Raw genomic sequence first — 18,410 nt, 5'->3', positions numbered from 1 at the left:
TTGACGTTTATTGGGATGAATCTTGTCCTGGAGGCAGAGCTGAGCGATTTCCGCTAGATGGGCCAGTTGCAAAGTCAAAATTGGCTATATTGTAAAAATTCATGAAAACAAAAATTATATTTTTTGGACTTCATGTATAGGGTTAGGCATAAGGTTAGCAGTGTGGTATATATTTTTGTTGTTGTTGTGTTTTTTTTTTTTGGGGGGGGTAGGTTTAAAATCAGATTTCATGACTTTGTTGCTGTGCCAGCTGGTGACTTCGCTGCAGAGCTGCCTCCAATACATGAGTCATCCCAATAAGGGATTTCATTAATGAGGGTGGCAGGTAGCCTAATGGTTAGAGCAACAAAGTGAAAAATCTGTAGATTTGCCCATGAGCAAGGTACTTAACCCTAATTGCTCCAGGATCGCCGTTGACAATGGCTGACCCTGGACGTGACCCCACTCTCCGAGGGGTGTCTCAGAGGGAGTTGGGATATGCAAGAAAACACATGGAATAGGACAAATATAAGCACCCACCAAATTATATTATAATGAAATGCCAACCTGCGAGTACTGGGTCCGTACAGGCACAGTCTGATCAAATATTTTTATAACTAACCCAAGATACACCACAGGTGTTGTTTCCAGTGGGAGCAAATGAAGCATAGTGGGTAGAACAAGCAAGGAGGTGGGCAGAGCCAAGCACGAGCTAGTGCGTTCCTATTGGTGTATTTTAGCATGTATTTGCATAATTCCGTTAGGGAACGCCTACTCTGTGAAGTGCTAGTGTGCAATAACTCAATTCGCCCTTGCACTCCTTCTAAACAACGCAATTTTGGGAAACGTTGGCAAAGGGTAAAGTTCACAAAACAGTCCACTCTGTCCGTAAACAGATTCTTGTTTTGGGAACAGAATACTGTATTGAGCTCAAATGTTTCTTTGATGAGGAATTCGACAGAATGTAGGCCCAGTTCCATCTCACGCCATACTCTCCTACTGCCGGCCACCAAGCTTCCTCTCCTCACTATATTTGGTGTGGAGTGGAAATTCCAATGGGATGCTTCAGATTTATACATCCAGTGTAACATCTGGCTCCTTGCTCTGTCTGTTGTGGGATGTTAGTCCACTCATACTAACTACAGTATTATGCTTGTTGTTCACATGGGCCAAATAACTAGTGCTACTTCTGTGGCCCCATGGCCCTTGTGTCTCTAAACTGCTCCCAGTCCACTTTGATATTATCATGCAGTTGGTTATTCAAAGTTTCCACTGGTTCTAGAATGTATTTCACATTGCACATGGCTAAGACTGATCAGATAGCATCTAAGTCATTAACCAGAAAGAGAGAGAGGGAAGAGAGTGAAATAGAGAGAGGAAAGGAAATATTGAAAGTTTATTGCTTCCTGTTATTGTTCCACACTGCCTCAAACGTTTCCTGTTTGTGTTCCACTGATGGGTTATCAGTGAGAATTGTGGTTTAGAGTAACCTAGAAACCAAGCTCATGTCAAGGCCCAGTCTGAACTTCAGTTAACTTATGACAAATGTTAACCATTGTTTTTTGTTTTGATGTTTCTCAGCAACTCTACCGGAAAAGGCCTGGATTGACAATGTCATGTGCGAAATTACCTCAGAACATTTCCAAAAATCGATATCGAGACATTTCACCATGTGAGTATACTGAACCATCAGAACTGACGTCTTCTGTCGCATATGCTGTACTTCCTCATACAATGATGTACGTAAATGCCCTCTGTCTCACCTGCCACCCCTTTCACTCTCTTCCTGTATCTGCTGTCTCACAGATGATGCAACCAGGGTTATTCTGAAGGGCGAGGATGGGGACTATATCAATGCAAATTACATCAATGTGAGGGCCTTCTCCCTTCTTCTTTTCTTGATACTCAACACTCTTTGATATATACGCCACAATATTTGATTTTATTACCAAGACCGCACACCTTCCTTCGACTAGGTAATGAATATCTCACACAGACACAAACACCCCCGGAAAGAGACATTGACTAACTTTGCTTGATAGATACTCAACACTGTCAATGCCTAAATCACATCAGAAGACCATTTTTAGACTGAAACATGGATTATGCTTACGTATATGAATTTGCCAATATGCAGCTATACATATGTGTATATTTGCCAACCCATGCCATTCTCCTGGCCCATAGATGGTGATCCCAGCGTCCAGTGCTGTAAACCGCTACATCGCGTGCCAGGGCCCTCTGCCAGCCACCTGCTCTGACTTCTGGAGGATGACTTGGGAACAGGGCTCCAACATGGTGGTCATGCTCACCACGCAGGTGGAGAGAGGACGGGTATGTCACGTCCCCAACCAGGGTTTCAGGGTTTGCTCTCTACATTTCAGCCCCTTCCCAATGCTTTTGGTCTTGTTTTGGAATTTCTAGTGGTAACATATGAGGTGGAAATTAAAGACATTTCCATTCCCCACAAAGAAAATAGACAAACTATACTTCCTCTTATATCCAATTATCCTTTTGTTTCATTCCCAGGTGAAGTGTCATCAGTATTGGCCCAACCCTGGTGCCATCGCTACCCATGGGGACTTCCAGGTGTCCTGTGTGACAGAAGAAGGGAAATCAGCATTTCTGGTCAGAGAGATAACTCTCACACACCTGGAGGTAAGGACCATTTCTTGTATAATCTCTTATGGACAGACTACGTAAACATCGAGCATCTGACCAAAATTACTTGAGATTTTATTTCTGGGTTAACCGACATTACTTTTTGCACTTAGTGAAAACTGTATGAAAAAAGTATAAAAACATAATAATACATTTGAATGATTGATTGATTCTATTCAGAGTGAGGAGAGCAGGCCGCTGACTCAGATCCAGTACATGGCCTGGCCTGACCACGGTGTCCCAGACGACTACACTGACTTCCTGGACTTTGTCAGTCTGGTCCGAGGCAAGAGGGAGGGCAAGGAGGAGCCGGTGATAGTACACTGCAGGTAAGTTCTCACACAAACACTGCACTCACTAACAAGTAAGCTCTTATCCCCTCAACTAACATCTGTAAGCCATCTCACTGTTGATACAGCTTTGAAGTAGGTCTAAGGCCTTTTACACAACATCTTTAAAGAATATAAGCCTTTGTACATCTGCCTCATAACCTGACTTAAAGAAAAGCATTTTCCCTTTTACTTCGAATCAGACGATAAGACACTTTGCATGTTGTTGTAGCAACAGTGATTGATTACAGTGTAATTGGGGATTGAGGATTTGAATCCTCTTCTATCATTGCTGCCATCTTCAGCCTCATCTCACTCTCCTCGTCCTCTGTGCAGCGCTGGGATTGGTCGGACGGGGGTGCTCATCACCATGGAAACAGCCATGTGTTTGATTGAGTGGAATCAGCCCGTGTATCCGTTGGATATCGTGAGGACAATGAGAGACCAGAGGGCCATGATGATCCAGACCCCGGTAATCTAATCTGTGATGCATAGATGCATAGCAATGAGACTATAAGAGAACAGCAGAGGCTCTATCCTCAATAGACGGGTTGGTTGTTTAGCAACAAAGCCGACGCGTGTGCAACTATGGGGCAAGATGGGGTTGGCTTAGATCAGGGGCCTCCAAACTTTTCTAGCATGAGAGCTACTTTTAAAAAATTAATCATGTCGCGAGCTACATATATTTTTTTAGCTTTCAAATCAGTATTTTATTGTCCTCTACCCTGCAACTCTTCCCCGGGTCCTTGGTGTACAATATATTTATTTTCTGTCAATAAACCTAGTAAAGTAATGCTTAATAAACAATTCTAATTTGTATTTTCCCGAATTCCGTTATCTCCGTAAAAGTTGTGTCTGGTTTAGCTTCTTGACACAAATAATCATGATATACAGTACCAGTCAAAAGTTTGGACACACCTACTCATTCCAGGCTTTTTCTTAATTTTTACTATTTTCTACATTGTAGAATAATAGTGAAGACATCAAAACTATGAAATAACACATATGGAATCATGTAGTAACCAAAAAAAGTGTTAAACAAATCAAAATATATTTTATATTTGAGATTCTTCAAAGTAGCCACCCTTTGCCTTGATGACAGCTTTGCACACTCTTGGTCAAATAAGACTGTAAAATCACCAGGAATTCAGCAAAAAATTTGTTTAATTTAGGAAATCTGTTCCCAAGCATTCCCACGAATAAAAAGAGATGTGAACATGTCGCAATGTAATCAAGGTATGAAATTATTGTTATTTTTAATTACAGTCTCTTATTGGGCTTAGTTGTGGTCAATTTGTAGTCCCCTGTAGCTCAGTTGGTAGAGCATGGCGCTTGCAACGCCAGGGTTGTGGGTTCGTTTCCCACAGGGGGACAGTATGAAAAATGTATGCACTGTAAGTCGCTCTGGATAAGACCGTCTGCTAAATGACTAAAATGTAAATGTAAATTTGCAGTGTACATATTATTATAATTATGTTCTGGCCCCCCGACCATCCGCTCCGACAAAAATCGTCCCGCGGCTGAATCTAGTTACTCTATGACCTTGGTGTCAAATGCTACAGTTATCACTGTGTAACTACTGTACACACTCCCGACTGTGCCATGAATACAGGAAGTGATCATTTTCATCAGTACTGGTCACTCTCATTTAACCTCAGTCTCTTTGCTCTGTTTTCTTCCAGAGCCAGTACAGGTTTGTCTGTGAGGCGATCCTCAAGGTGTATGAGGAGGAACTGGTCAAACCCCTGACGCCCACAAAGCCCCTGACATCCATAGAGTCTCTGACGCCCACAAAGCCCCTGACATCCATAGAGTCTCTGACACCTACAAAGCCCCTGACATCCATAGAGTCTCTGACACCTACAAAGCCCCTGACATCCATAGAGTCTCTGACACCTACAAAGCCCCTGACATCCATAGAGTCTCTGACACCTACAAAGCCCTTGACACCCATAGAGTCTCTGACACCCACAAAGCCAGAGGTAGAGACAGACAGAGTCGGCTTTAGCCCTGCTGGGACTGACTGACTGATTGACTGACTGACACAGGGCTGCATTTGCCTAAGCACCACCCTCTTCTTCCACAGCCTGTCTGTCTATCTGTCTGTCTGGAGCCTGTCTGTCTGACTCCCTCAGTCTCAGTCACAATAGTCTCTTCCCACATCCGCCACCTTGAGTCTGGCAAGAGAGACTACAGTCACAACCATGGAGACGACTACCGACAACCACTCGAACTGGCCTGTGAGGGGAAACAAAGCACTGTTGCACTTTATGACGACAAAACGTGATACTTTGGAGAATTATTTGAAGAAGGTTCAATGATCAACTGGAATTGGGGATATTAGCAAGGGTCCAGGATCAAGAAAGAAGTGAGAAACAGAACAGTAGATGGATTGGATAATATTGCTAATAGTGTCATTACTTTGACAAACTTTAATAATGAACATGGCAACTCAAAGGAAAGTGGACTGACGTTTGTTTTCAACCCATCAGTGCATCATCACAATGTTGTCATATCAGTGGCTTCTTTACAGACTAGTCTTTCTGTCTTTCATTACTCCATAGACTTAATAAGAGAGTCAATTTCTTTTCAATCAAAACTATTCGTCATTAAACTCCATTCTATGTAAGGTCCTAGTAAAGCGCTCTGACTTCTACACTATGCTACTACTCATCTTATCATCTCCTGCTTTCTCTCATTGAGGCTATAGGTTGTCTGATTGTTTCAATCAGATGGGTACTTTTGGGCTTTTTATATGTATTTGTCTACAGATTAGAGTCATCTCCAGTGCAAGTTCTTACAACTCAAAGTCCTTTGAAGGTGTTCCAAACCAGGGTAAGGGCAGGGTAGGTTAGGAGCAGTGGAGGCTGCTGAGGGGAGGACGGCTCATAATAATGGCTGGAATGGAGTCATTGGAATGGTACCAACAACATGGAAACCACGTCTTTGATGTGTTTGATACCATTCCATTGACTCCATTCCAGCCATTATTATGAGCCGTCCTCCCCTCAGCAGCCTCCACTGCCTCCCTCCTTCTTTACCATCATCTCATTAGCTGATGACCTGTCATTGAGCTCGGCACTTGGTGGCGGTGTTGTTGTTATTTTTGAGGCAGCTATTCAACTTTGATTCAGATGGTACATCAGTCTCTCGAAGATGCTAAACCACTATCCCAAAAAGGGTAGTATTTTTATGCAGGTTTTGTTATCGCTAGTCACATAAAATGACCTTGTCATGCAGGATTTTGTTGGTACAGTACATAGTGGTTGATCAAGTGTCATTGCACCAGATTTTGAAATTGAATATGAGGTATTCAGATCTCTCTGAATAAGAGCATCTGGGTTTTTGGCAAATGGTGCATAAACAGTACCATGGTACTGTACATTAGGATTTTAGGCAGTTGGTATACGGTACATACTAAAATAATACCTTGATACGGTACATACATTACATAAAAAGACTGAGCTTTCAGGACCAATAGGTTTTTAGCCTTGTGAGTAAAACAAAATGTTTTCAAATTAACCAAGTGTTGAAAAGCTATAAGGCTCAAGCTATAGATTTGCTTAAGATATTTTTATAAGAGACCCTTTTTGCTTCTTGGGAATGGACAGCACTTTTCAGCTGAACATGTAGCCTATTCGCTGCTATGTATGATTCGACCCCCTATAGACACCACTATGGGAAATTTAAGCTATATGGTGTCATCTAGATTTGTGTAATTTAACTAGTGTACATTTACTATGTCGTAAATTAAGGTTTAATGAAATTTAAATAAGTTATTTTTATAAGAGCAGAAAAGTTCAAGAAAACGTTTCCCCTTGTGTAAAGTCCTGCTGGAATTTGAAATTATTGTTATGGGAAAGCATTGCAATAGATATATGCTGTATAAAAGTGCTCTCCATAAGTCCAGTGGCAATGCAAATAATTGGGACGAGCAACATGAAGCTCTGTACACTGACAAATAGATTAATTAATCACCATCAATACTGTTCTTTTTTTACAATTGAAACCCACATAGTGATTTTATTCCCATGATTTCAGGTTGAATCAATAGATGTGATTGTTCTTTTGAAATCAGAAAGCTGGCTTGGTTGGCTTGGTCAAACTTGATTTTGCTGAGACTTCTGCTGTGGGTTTATGCAGTACTATGCTGACAATGTTTACAATGTTTCATGAGTTAGTTTTGTGATTTTAAAGGATGTGTATCTACTGAAAGTCGGTGTGTTTACAAAAGCTGTTATGCAATGGGGAACTTTGGTCCAATCAGATCACTCACTGCTGTGTCCCAAATGGCACCCTATTCCTTATATAGTGCACTACCTTTGACCAGGCTCTGGCCAAAAGTAGTGCACTAAATAGGGAGCGATTTGGGACTTAGACAGTATATAACTTCACCATGAAATAGACTGAAAACGCTGGAATTTTTATTTTATTTTACCAGGTTATCCCTTTAAGGTCAAACACCTATTTTTCAAGGGAGACCTGGATTGTGTGTTTTTTGTTTTTATTGCACAGTGCATTTCTACCTTATCATCATCATCACTTAGTAATAGTATCAGACATTCTCCACAACTGTGATGTAAATATATGCTTCATCTGTGAACTAGTAAAATATGTTTAAAGTTCAATCAGATGATGTACAAATGTAAAGTTTGTTGATGTGAAGCTGTACAGAAATTGAATGTATCGATCTCAATCTTTTAGTTGTTCGAAAAACTTAAGGGATGTACCATTTGACTTTTGAGGGGAAATATTTTTCATACTACTGTACTTGTAAATGCAGGTAAATATCAGATTCTCAATTGTCTCAATGGGCTCTGCCTGGTCTGTGACATGCTGTGTTTGTTGTAAATAGGAGCAATATCATGTCATTAAAGTGCCAATGTTCTGTAAGTAAAGTCTAATTTCTGCTGAAACATTTGATTTAATGTGGTATGATTTTGTTGACATGGTCCTTTTTTTCTATGCCTTGACTGTGAATATGAACACAGCAACAACACTGAGCCTAATTTGCCTTTCCACATTCACCATTCTAGAATCAACAGCCATTGAATCAGAATTCTAGTCATTTTAATTTCTACAACCACCATAGAATCAGAATTCTAGCCATTCTATTTCTACTGTATACACAGTATTTTCTATGACATGACTGTGAATACAGTATGTATACAGTAACACTAATAACCAGGTCAGGTAAGGGCAGTCAGCTGGAAGGAGTGGAGTCAGGCTGTATAAGTCACACGCTCAGCACCTCCCTCTACTGCTGACAAAGACAGGCCTAGTTGTACATGTTCAGCAGAAGGAAACTAAATAATTCTCTCTTACCTTTCAAGATTCTCTGCCTCCACCTAGTGTTCAATTTCAGACTGCTGTGGCTGATGAACCCGAGGCAAACAACTCAACTATGTTACAGCAAAGCTGTTGTATTATATTCTGACTGCAGGAGGACATGATATTGCAAAATCCTGCCGTCTACAGAGGCTATAGGTCAGATGGTGGCAGGTAGCTTAGTGGTTAAGAGCGTTGTGCCAGTAACCGAAAGGTTGCTGGTTCTAATCCCCGATCCGACTAGGTGAAAAATCTGTCGATGTGCCCTTGAGCAAGGCACTTAACCCTAATTGCTCCTGTAAGTCGCTCTGGATAAGAGCGTCTGCTAAATGACTAAAATGTAAAAATTGATGAAGCTGTGGCTAGTCTCTTATTCTGTGTTTAGTGACTGAACGACTTGAGCCAGTAGAGGGCTGTCTTGCCAAGCTAAAAGGGTCTTCAGAACTTGAAGTTTCTCAGGCCATAGGTGTTGTAGTGTCAGTGAGATAGGATGTACTTGGGCGTGGGAAGAGGTTAACCAGCTGCCAATGGGACATGCCATCTGTGTGCTACTGGATCTAAGGCTGACCTGGATCGTATTCATTAAGCAGCAAATGGAAGAAAACAGGCTAAAACAGGGAGGAACTACCTGGATTTGTCCAATAAGAAACACTTTAGTTTGGTTTAGTTTTATGCAGCAAAAATGTTTTGCTACAATGTGCCCTAATGAATATGACCCTGTCCTGCCGCTTTACACCAGAGTGTTAACAGACTGAAGGCCACATAAGGCCTCTTTCGTCCATTCATTCAAAGTCAAGTTGAACAGCACCAGAATGGTGTTTTATGACACTCATAAACATAAAACCTTTTGGTGCTCTGCTGCCCTCAAACACATCAAAGGCACTAGTCAAACCACACCAGCAACAAATAGTCCAGCACATCCGACAAGGCCGCAATTCTTTAACGCACTTTCATGCAAATTTTGAACAGCACCTTTGACCTTGAATGACTGGCAACTGATAGACAGACTCTCAGGAGTTGACAGACCCAGAAGCTGGACAGCAGGGTTGGGGTCAATTCCATTTCAATTAAGGATGTACGGGGGCGTCTTTTAAATACTGAGACACTGCAAATTCATTACAAAGAGGAGAATAAGTTTATTTGGCAACACAGAAACAGTTTGTATATAACCCGTAATAAGTGTACATACAAACAGTAATTTAGTTTAATGCTTCAGTTTCAAGTTTAGAATTAGAAAGACAACACTGAAACGTTGACATTTTTGCGGAGAAAAAGTGCTGTCAGCCAAATTTGTAAAAAAAAAAAAAAAACATGATATGGATATAGTACATGTTGGATTGTACATGTGGATAATGTTGGATTATGAATAAAGTGACTTAATTATGACAGATTTTCATGCAGTGCACCATAAATAAAAAAGTAAAAATAGTGTAGTGGAAGTAGGAATATAAAATTGATTGCAGTGCAAACAGTAAGACATCAAACAGCATAGGATACTTATTCCTACAAGTAACAAACCAAGGCCATATTTAAGTAGTGTGCGAGTGAGTGATTGTCTGCGATCATAATCTATATATTCATGATCAATGTTCAGGCACTTCATCTAAAGAGTACCCTCTGGACCTGTCCCCAACAGTGGCATAAAGGATGGTTTGCATAACTAAGATCGGTTAGTGATAAGGTCACCCCTCTGACTGCCACAATGTGAGAGTTACTGTATATGGATAAGATATGCGTGTTAAAGGCTAAAGTCTCAGTTCAGTGGGAAGGAGCTGTAGATCTAGGTTGTGTTCAGTAGGCAAGAAACTGAAGAAAATTCTCCAAAGGAAGAAATAATATATTGTCCAATAAGAAACGCTCATTTTTGTTTTCCGTTGCAAAAGGTTTCGAAATATTTTGCTACAGTATGTCCTAATGAACATGTCCCGGTCTAATTCCACTGTGCTGTGGAGGCTCTTGTCTGGTTTGGCTCGTGTGTCTGACTGAAAGGTCTGGTCTAGTTCAAAGCAGACAGCATTTGAAAGCCTTCTTGATCTTGCCTTCTTTTCCACCCTTATCCTTGCTCTCTGACATTTTCTTTTTTCGCACCTCCCTCATGAGATCAAAGAATACCTGAAAAGAAAGGACGGTTATTATTTCAACCCTTTAGTTACATTGACAATGGAAGTTGATTTACTGTAAAGGTTGTTTTTAAATCATGCTTGCTTGTTGCTTCTGATATCTCATGTCTTAAAACATATTTCTATAACCTAATCCCCCATCTAAATGTAGAAATCATAAGTAAGAAATTACATGAAGGTGTGTTGTTCCTAGTCCTACTGTAGCAAAATGCACAGTATGTTTAGGTTTGGTAACATACCTTGTCAACGTTGGCTCGTGTCTTGGCTGAGGTCTCCACGTACTGCACCCCCCACTCCTCTGCCTTGGCCCTGACCTCGTCCAGCGACACCTGCCTGCGGTCCTCCAGATCCGATTTGTTCCCCACCACCAACAGAGGGATGGTATCGTTTTCTGCTTTCACCCGCATAATCTGCTCCCTGGGAAGACAATACATTAGTCCTGATGAAGACCCAGTTGGATCTAAACACTGTCCTAATAAACTTAGCACTGGGGTGTGCAGATGTATTTTTTGTTCTGGGCATTTCCATTGAAAAAAGGACCCATGAGCACCAACATGAAGTTCATAGGAGCACATCAAATGAGGTGTCAAATGAAAGCTAAGGTCTATATTTTTTGGAAATGAAGGCATATATACATATTTTTTAAACAATTTTCCTTTTTTTATGGCATAAGTAAAGGCTTTGATTTCTGGATAAACAGATGGAAAAAGTATTTTAAAAAGTTTCAGAAATACATCAAAACACAATGTTGACGTAAAGACCCTTGCCAATTAATATCAATACATTTATTGCCTTGTGAATACGTTACCAAAAACGTATCTTTAAGGTATTTTCTAATTTCCCTCCCTCATAAGGAGGGAGGAGAATGAACGTTCACAGAAGTAACAAGTAACCAATTAGTTAGTGATTTTACTGATATACATTTTGTTTAAATTATTAAGTGATTAAAACTCATAAGTTCGTTACCAAATTGTTAACAGAATTACCACAAAAAACATTATCAGTAACTGAACTACTGCAATTGGCTACAATGGGAAATCATAATAGTCACCAACCACAGTTGGGTAACCTGCTACTATCCTCCACTACACTGGCATACTGTTACAGAATGTTCAGCTCATAACTGTTTTCTATGTTGTCTGGTGGTCAAACCAAGAGTCTAAAACAGTCATTCTGGACAATCCCTCCCTGCCTCTCTCTCACTCTCCAGTTAAAGTAACCTCTCCCAGCTCTTACTGACACCTACCCTTGAGCCACCTCTCTTTCCATTTAATCTAATCAGCATCCTCACCCACTGAGAACCGACTGACACAGGATGTCCATGGACGTTGAAAGTAGTTTAAATTTAGTTAGTCCACACTGGCCTTTACAGTGACTTCAGAAAGTATTCACACCCCTTGATTTACAGCCTGAATTGAACATTTATTAAATTGAGATTTAATGTCACTGGCCTACACACAATACCCCATAAATGTGAAAGTGGAATTATATTTTTCAAAATTTTAACTAATTAATTAAAAATGAAAAGCTGAAATGTCTTGAGTCAAGAAGTATTCAACCCCTTTGTTATGGCGAGCATAAATAAAGTGTGTGGGGGAGCAGACATTGACTACCCCTTTGAGCATGGTGAAGTTATTAATTATACTTTGGATGGTGTATCAATACACCCAGTCACTAAAGATACAGGCGTCCTTCCTAACTCAGTTGCCAGAGAGGAAGGAAACTGCTTAAGGATTTCACCATGAGGCCAATAGTGACGTTAATGGCTGTGATAGGAGAAAACTGAGGATGGATCAACAACATTGTAGTTACTCCACAATACTAACCTAATTGGCAGAGTGAAAAGGAGGAAGCCTGTACAAAATACAAATGCTTGTTTGCAACAAGGCACTAAAGTAATACTGAAAAATTTTTGGCAAAGCAATTCACTTTTTGTCCTGAATATAGTGGCTTGTGAAAGTATTCACCCCCCTTGGCATTTTTCCTATTTTGTTGCCTTACAACCAGGAAATAAAATGGATTTTGGGGGGGGTTGTATCATTTGATTTACACAACATGCCTACCACTTTGAAGATGCAAAATATTTTTTCTTGTGAAAGAAACAAGAGCAAGAACTTGAGCGTGCATAACTATTCACCCCCCCATGCTTCACTGTGGGGATGGTGTTCTCAGGGTGATGAGAGGTGTTGGGTTTGCGCCAGACATAGCATTTTCCTTGATGGCCAAAAAGCTCAATTTTAGTCTCATCTGACCAGAGTACCTTCTTCCATATGTTTGGGGAGTCTCCCACATGCCTTTTGGCGAACACCAAACGTGTTTGCTTATTTTTTTCTTTAAGCAATGGCTTTTTTCTGGCCACTCTTCCGTAAAGCCCAGCTCTGTGGAGTGTACGGCTTAAAGTGGTCCTATGGACAGATACTCCAATCTCCGCTGTGGAGCTTTGCAGCTCCTTCAGGGTTATCTTTGGTGTCTTTGTTGCCTCTCTGATTAATGTCCTCCTTGCCTGGTTTGTGAGTTTTGGTGGGCGGCCCTCTCTTGGCAGGTTTGTTGTGGTGCCATATTCTTTCAATTTTTTAATAATGGATTTAATGGTGCTCCGTGGGATGTTCAAAATGTCGTATATTTTTTTATAACCCAACCCTGATCTGTACCTCTCCACAACTTTGTCCCTGACCTGTTTGGAGAGCTCCTTGGTCTTCATGGTGCTGCCCCTTGCTTAGTGGTGTTGCAGACTCTGGGGCCTTTCAAAACAGGTGTATATATACTGAGATCATGTGACAGATCATGTGACACTTAGATTGCACACAAGTGGACTTTATTTAACTAATTATGTGACTTCTGAAGGTAATTGGTTGCTCCAGATCTTATTTAGGGGCTTCATAGCAAAGGGGGTGAATACATATACACGCACCACTTTTCCGTTATTTATATTTTAGACTTTTTTGTTTTGAAACACGTTATTTTTTTCATTCCACTTCACCAATTTTTACTATTTTGTGTATGTCCATTACATGAAATCCAAATAAAAATCAATTTAAATTACAGGTTGTAATGCAACAAAATAGGAAAAATGCCAAGGGGGATGAATACTTTTGCAAGGCACTGTATTTGGGGAAAATCCAATACAACACATTACTGAGTACCACTCTCCATATTTTCAAGCATAGTGGTGGCTGCATCATGTTATGGGTTTGCTTGTAACGTTAAGGACTGGGGAGTTGTTCAGGACTTTTAAAAAACGGAATGGAGCTAAGCACAGGCAAAATCCTAGAGGAAAACCGGTCTCAGTCTGCTTTCCACCAGACACTGGGAGATTAATTCACCTTTCAGCAGGACAATAACCTCAAACACAAGGTCAAAGCTACACTGGAGTTGCTCATCAAGAAGACAGTGGATGTTCCTGAGTGGCTGAGTTACAGTTGACTTAAATGGTTGAACTGAAAATGGTTGTCTAGCAATGATCAGCAACCAATTTGACAGAACTTGAAGAATTTTGGGCACAATCCAGCTGTGGAAAGCTCTTAGACTTACCCAGAAAGACTCACAGCTGTAATCACTGCCAAATGTGCTTCTACAAAGTATTGACTCAGGGGTGTGAATAAATTTGATATTTCAAATTATAAAAACATATTTTCACTTTGTCATTATGGGTATTGTGTGTAGATGGGTGAGAAAAAAATATATTTAATCAATTTTGAATTCAGGCAGTAACACAACAAAAAGTGGAATAAGTCAAGGGGTATTAATACTTTTTGAAGGCACTGTATGTTCACGTCCACAGACGAACCGGACCAAATCTGAACCTATCATAGTTGTATGTTTCACAAGTTTGGATAGCATAGTACAGTGAGTAAAGTACAATGAGTAGAGCGTACAGTACAGTGACTAGAGTACAGAAGAGTACAGTTGTAGTACAATACCAGGGGTCACATTAGCTTTCAGAAATCAGCATTTTCAAAACACAGACCATCAAAATAAATCTGTGTTTTAAACCATTTCACCTGCATTTCATATTGAAAGTCAATGTTCTTTTGCTTCAATAGAGTGATAAGGGGCTTGCAACTCTATTTTTTATTCACACAAAATACATTAGTGCAACACATTCGCCAGAAAATCTTTTTCCTCAGATGACAACAGAATTGCAACGCTATTTGGCTAGCAGCCACACAAGTAAATCAATCAGTAAATCAGCTTTTTTGCATAAACGTTTCTAATGTTTATCATAGAAAGAATGTAGCCAGCTACATTTCCTAATATTTTGCTTGAAGTTAATCTTGCATTTTAACTTGGTACCATAGAAAAACTACCCCGTAGGAAAGTACTGTAGAAAAGTAGCCTACACATCAGTCAGAGCGCTGTCTGGTGATCCAATGACGAGAGCAATATTCATCAGAGTGGAGAAGTGCAACTGAAGCACAGAATTTGTCATTTTACATTCATGATTTGGAGAGAACCCTGACTGAAGCCGAGCAGAATTTACAATAAAAAGCAGATCTGCATTTACAAAACGCAGCAAGATATTTTTCCTGCGTTTTAGATTTCCTTTTCTGTGTGAAAAATGCAGAATCCTGCGTTAACGCGACCCCTGCAGTACAGTACAATACAGTAAAGAAAAGTAGAGTACAGTGCAGTAGAGTATATTGTACTGTTACTGAACTCTACTGTAATGTACTCTACTGCACTCTACCCTACTGTATTATACTGCACTGTACTATACTCTACTGTCCTCTACTGTGCTGCACTGTGATGTCCAAACTTGTAAAACATGAGGAGAATGACATTAATTATGCATTTCTGTGTAGTACAGATCAAGGACCCATGATGTAATTCCTTTACCGTAAATCCGGTACCGGGTGTAAATCCACTTCACTTACTGTAGTTTAATAACAAAAAGAGATTTATTGAAACGCAAGGTGCCATGTCATAGCTGACCCCACATTCTTTCTGCAGACTTCTTTGAATCTTAATTCGGAGCAGATATTCAACTGTTTTTGGAAAACGTGGTCGCATAAAAACCTGAGGGAGATTTTACCATAATTCCATTACCAAAGTTTGCATCTGCACAGTTCTTCCACTCGTTTTTGTACATGTTTCAGTGGAAATTGTTCAAAATAGTCCTTCTGCATAGAGTTCTATGGTTTCTTAAACTTTTTAATGTTTTTTGTTTGGCATACATTTTTAAGTGAAAAAACTTAGTCAAAGCCTAATTCCGTTACCATGGAATTGCCCTTCTACATACAATACACACATCTCTTGTGAAATGTGGATCACTCACTGCTAACATATATAAAGCACTAAATGTTCTAACTAAATACATGTATATAGCCAGAATATTTCCTGGTCAGGTCATGTGGTCCTGGCCATATACTGTACATGGGTAAGGCATAGCCTGTCATTGGTCAGTTGATCATGTGTTTGATGTACTATAATCGGCCAACAGTGGACATACCTGAACTCTGAGGTGGCGGTGAACGACTCGTGTTCGGTGATGGAGAAGACTAGCAGGAAGCCCTCTCCGCTCCTGAAGTAGTTGTCTCTGATGGCAGCATAGTCCTCCTGTCCAGCTGTGTCCAGGATGTCGATCTGGACCTCCTCTCCATCCAGCACCACCTTCTTCCTGTAGCTGTCTGCCTTGGTGGGCTCGTAATCCTCCACAAACTAGGAGGAGGGAGGGAGTGAAGGAGGGAATTATTTTATTTACAGAATCTTAAACTCTTTTCATTGGTAAAGCAGTAATGGAGGTTTGAGTGGCAGCTTGCCCAAGTCTCTCTTTAGCCTGGGTGTCCAGACCACATGCTACAAAGGGAGAAATGTACGGAGTCTGGTAAGGACCAAACTTTTCGCTCTTACCTCGTCATACATGAACTGCAAAGTGAGAGCTGACTTCCCAACACCTCCACTTCCCACCATGATCACCTTGTGCAGCACCAGAGAGCTCTGGTTCTTACTCTTTCCAGTAGCCATCTTTGGATTTGGACACTGTCCGCAGCTACTACACTAACGGAAACCGCCTCCACCAACACCAGAACTTCCTACAGTTGGACCCAACAAACATGTAAATTAGCCTACAAAACTAACACACTCAAACATGACAGAAAAGTGTTCAGAGAAAGAAGGCAGGTTTTTGTATACGTATGTACGTCTAATGTTAAAACAGATCCACATGGACCTAAAAGATTTGCTGTTTTGTCAATCTCAAAATGGCAGCTGTCTGAAACATAGGCTGTGGAAATATCCTATTCGACTGACCCTTATAATTTAATTCATGAGGGCAGCAGTGCTGTGGCAGCCTTCAAGGACAAAATGATGTGGGTTACAATGATAAAACAGGAATGTTGTAGGCCTAGCCTACTGCACTTTCAGTACACACCTTCACAGCCAATAGGTTGGGAAACAAAGCAAACCTGTGCCTAGCCAAGTACATCCTCCACGGAGTTGAGTGCGGACAACAGTTTTTTTTTTTTTTATGAACCTCCGACTAGCTATGCAGTCGATACGTATAAAATGTAAATTCTTAAACCCGTACCGTGTACCTATGTCCTCTGTTGAAGCGTGCCTTTCTTTGTTTGCTGAAATCCATACAAATACAACTACCGACTGTTTCCTCATTGAGATCCAATTGGCATTCTTGTTGAGTTGTCATCTTAGAGAAACAGCAATGAGCAAACAGGCGGTGGTTGTATTTGATTCACATTTTATTTAAAAAACAATGGATTTCAGCAAACAAAGAAAGGCACACAACAACAGAGGACAAACATAGGTACATGGTAAGGGTTTAAGAATTTACATTTTTTAAGTATCGACTGCATATCGACTCGAAGGAGTCAGACGTTCATTTCAAAAACTCTAGTGTGCGCTCAACTCCATGGAGGAGTTGAGGTACTTGGCTAACCTGAGCCTAGTTAAAAGATCCGGGATCCTTGAGAGGTCCCTAACCCCTAACCTTAACAATAACCCTTACCTAATCCTAACCTTAACCATTTTACATTTCAATGGAGTAGAGACGTCCCAAGGATACCGTATAGCAATGATCCTAGTTAAAATAATCTGAAGGAATGATATCAGTAGATCATGCAATTAAATTATAATAATGAGGCATACAACAAGAAAAGGAGAAAGCAGAAGAAGAAAGTATGAGAGAACCTCTTGTAAGTGTCATCAACTGAATGTAGACATCATGTCTAGTGTAGCTGCTGCTTCTGCAAAAGCTAATGGGAATCCCAAAAAAACAACAACAAAAAAACATAACGTATTGCAACATGGTATGATAGCAAGACTCGAGAAACATTCCCACAATGTAATAGGCCTTATTGTCGGTTCCAAAACAGGAACTAAAACCATAACAAACACTGTTCTCAGGAACTAAGACCATAACTTCCCCATAGCTTTTGGCTATTTTAAAAACTATGCAGCTAAACGTGTATGTCCCTTTTAAGTGCCCTAACTACTTCCCCAAAATCAAAACAGATCGCAAAAAATATATTTGAGACTTCTGATACTTTCTTCCTGCTACTTTTCTAGACCCGCCACGTTCTTTCAAGGAGCAGCTCTCGATTGGATAGATACAAATTAGAAAGCTGTCGACAGCCGACTATTGGCTGATAATCTGTCAATCAACAGACGTGCGCGCAAACAGCGGTATGTTTGACCAAGATAAAAGATCAATCAAAACCCGCTTCTGATATCGATTTCCACTTGTACATACTTCTACAAAAGTGCATAGAGATAGCAAACGTCTCACCTCGTAATGAGTTTGGTGTCTTTCTTGGCTGTTATCCGGTATACAGCATGGGAACGCTAAAATAGAGGGCAAGTTCCACTTATCAGCCGCAAAGACGATATTTTGACCACTCCCGGACGTCGTGTGAAAAAAAAAAATATTAACAGGATGTGATGTCATATGGAATTGTGCCACCAAAGATAGTACAATAAGAACAAGATAGGCTGAGACTGCTTCTCCCCGATCACACACACACTTGTAGGCGATGTCATG

The 18,410-nt window shown here is 40.5% G+C and overlaps 2 protein-coding genes across 5 annotated transcripts in view; one reads left to right on the top strand and one right to left on the bottom strand.

Annotated features, from left to right (window-relative positions):
- The window catches only part of LOC121586956 (tyrosine-protein phosphatase non-receptor type 4-like), a 27,690-nt gene extending 19,805 nt beyond the window's left edge, over nucleotides 1–7,885 (top strand). For both annotated transcript variants that reach the window (XM_045220902.1, XM_045220901.1), the window contains exons 20-26: nucleotides 1,561–1,651; nucleotides 1,786–1,850; nucleotides 2,167–2,313; nucleotides 2,509–2,637; nucleotides 2,821–2,969; nucleotides 3,306–3,441; nucleotides 4,652–7,885. In XM_045220902.1, coding sequence (XP_045076837.1) covers nucleotides 1,561–1,651; nucleotides 1,786–1,850; nucleotides 2,167–2,313; nucleotides 2,509–2,637; nucleotides 2,821–2,969; nucleotides 3,306–3,441; nucleotides 4,652–4,996 — 1,062 coding nt within the window. In that variant the 3' untranslated portion in view covers nucleotides 4,997–7,885. The remainder of the gene's footprint in view (nucleotides 1–1,560; nucleotides 1,652–1,785; nucleotides 1,851–2,166; nucleotides 2,314–2,508; nucleotides 2,638–2,820; nucleotides 2,970–3,305; nucleotides 3,442–4,651) is intronic.
- A 1,528-nt stretch (nucleotides 7,886–9,413) lies between these two features.
- On the bottom strand, nucleotides 9,414–18,305 carry LOC121586957 (ras-related protein ralB-B-like). Of its 3 annotated transcripts, XM_041904043.2 has the most exons (6): nucleotides 18,159–18,305; nucleotides 17,561–17,625; nucleotides 16,268–16,449; nucleotides 15,867–16,075; nucleotides 10,657–10,834; nucleotides 9,414–10,409 (listed from the first exon to the last, which is right to left on the bottom strand). In XM_041904043.2, the coding sequence occupies exons 3-6, from the start codon at nucleotides 16,379–16,381 to the stop codon at nucleotides 10,299–10,301; spliced, it is 612 nt and encodes a 203-aa protein (XP_041759977.1). In that variant the 5' UTR covers nucleotides 16,382–16,449; nucleotides 17,561–17,625; nucleotides 18,159–18,305; the 3' UTR covers nucleotides 9,414–10,298. The 3 variants fall into 3 exon arrangements, with proteins under 3 accessions (XP_041759977.1, XP_041759978.1, XP_041759976.1); XM_041904044.2 differs by lacking the exon at nucleotides 17,561–17,625 and having other exon boundaries at nucleotides 16,268–16,452; XM_041904042.2 differs by lacking the exon at nucleotides 17,561–17,625.
- Between the last annotated feature and the right edge of the window lie 105 nt (nucleotides 18,306–18,410).

Source organism: Coregonus clupeaformis, chromosome 6 (assembly GCF_020615455.1).
Source record: "Coregonus clupeaformis isolate EN_2021a chromosome 6, ASM2061545v1, whole genome shotgun sequence".
Classification (NCBI taxonomy): Eukaryota; Metazoa; Chordata; class Actinopteri; order Salmoniformes; family Salmonidae; genus Coregonus; species Coregonus clupeaformis.
Note: the sequence above shows the minus strand (reverse complement) of the source record. Positions and strands in the feature narration are given on the sequence as shown.

Excerpts from the sequence above, each read along its gene's own strand:
- LOC121586957 (XM_041904043.2), bottom strand. The coding sequence starts at position 16,381 with ATGGCTACTGGAAAGAGTAAGAACCAGAGCTCTCTGGTGCTGCACAAG. Across the intron at positions 16,076-16,267 it reads TGCAGTTCATGTATGACGAG|TTTGTGGAGGATTACGAGCC; the intron begins GTAAGAGCGAAA and ends CCCTCCTCCTAG. Across the intron at positions 10,835-15,866 it reads ACCGCCACCTCAGAGTTCAG|GGAGCAGATTATGCGGGTGA; the intron begins GTATGTCCACTG and ends TTGTCTTCCCAG.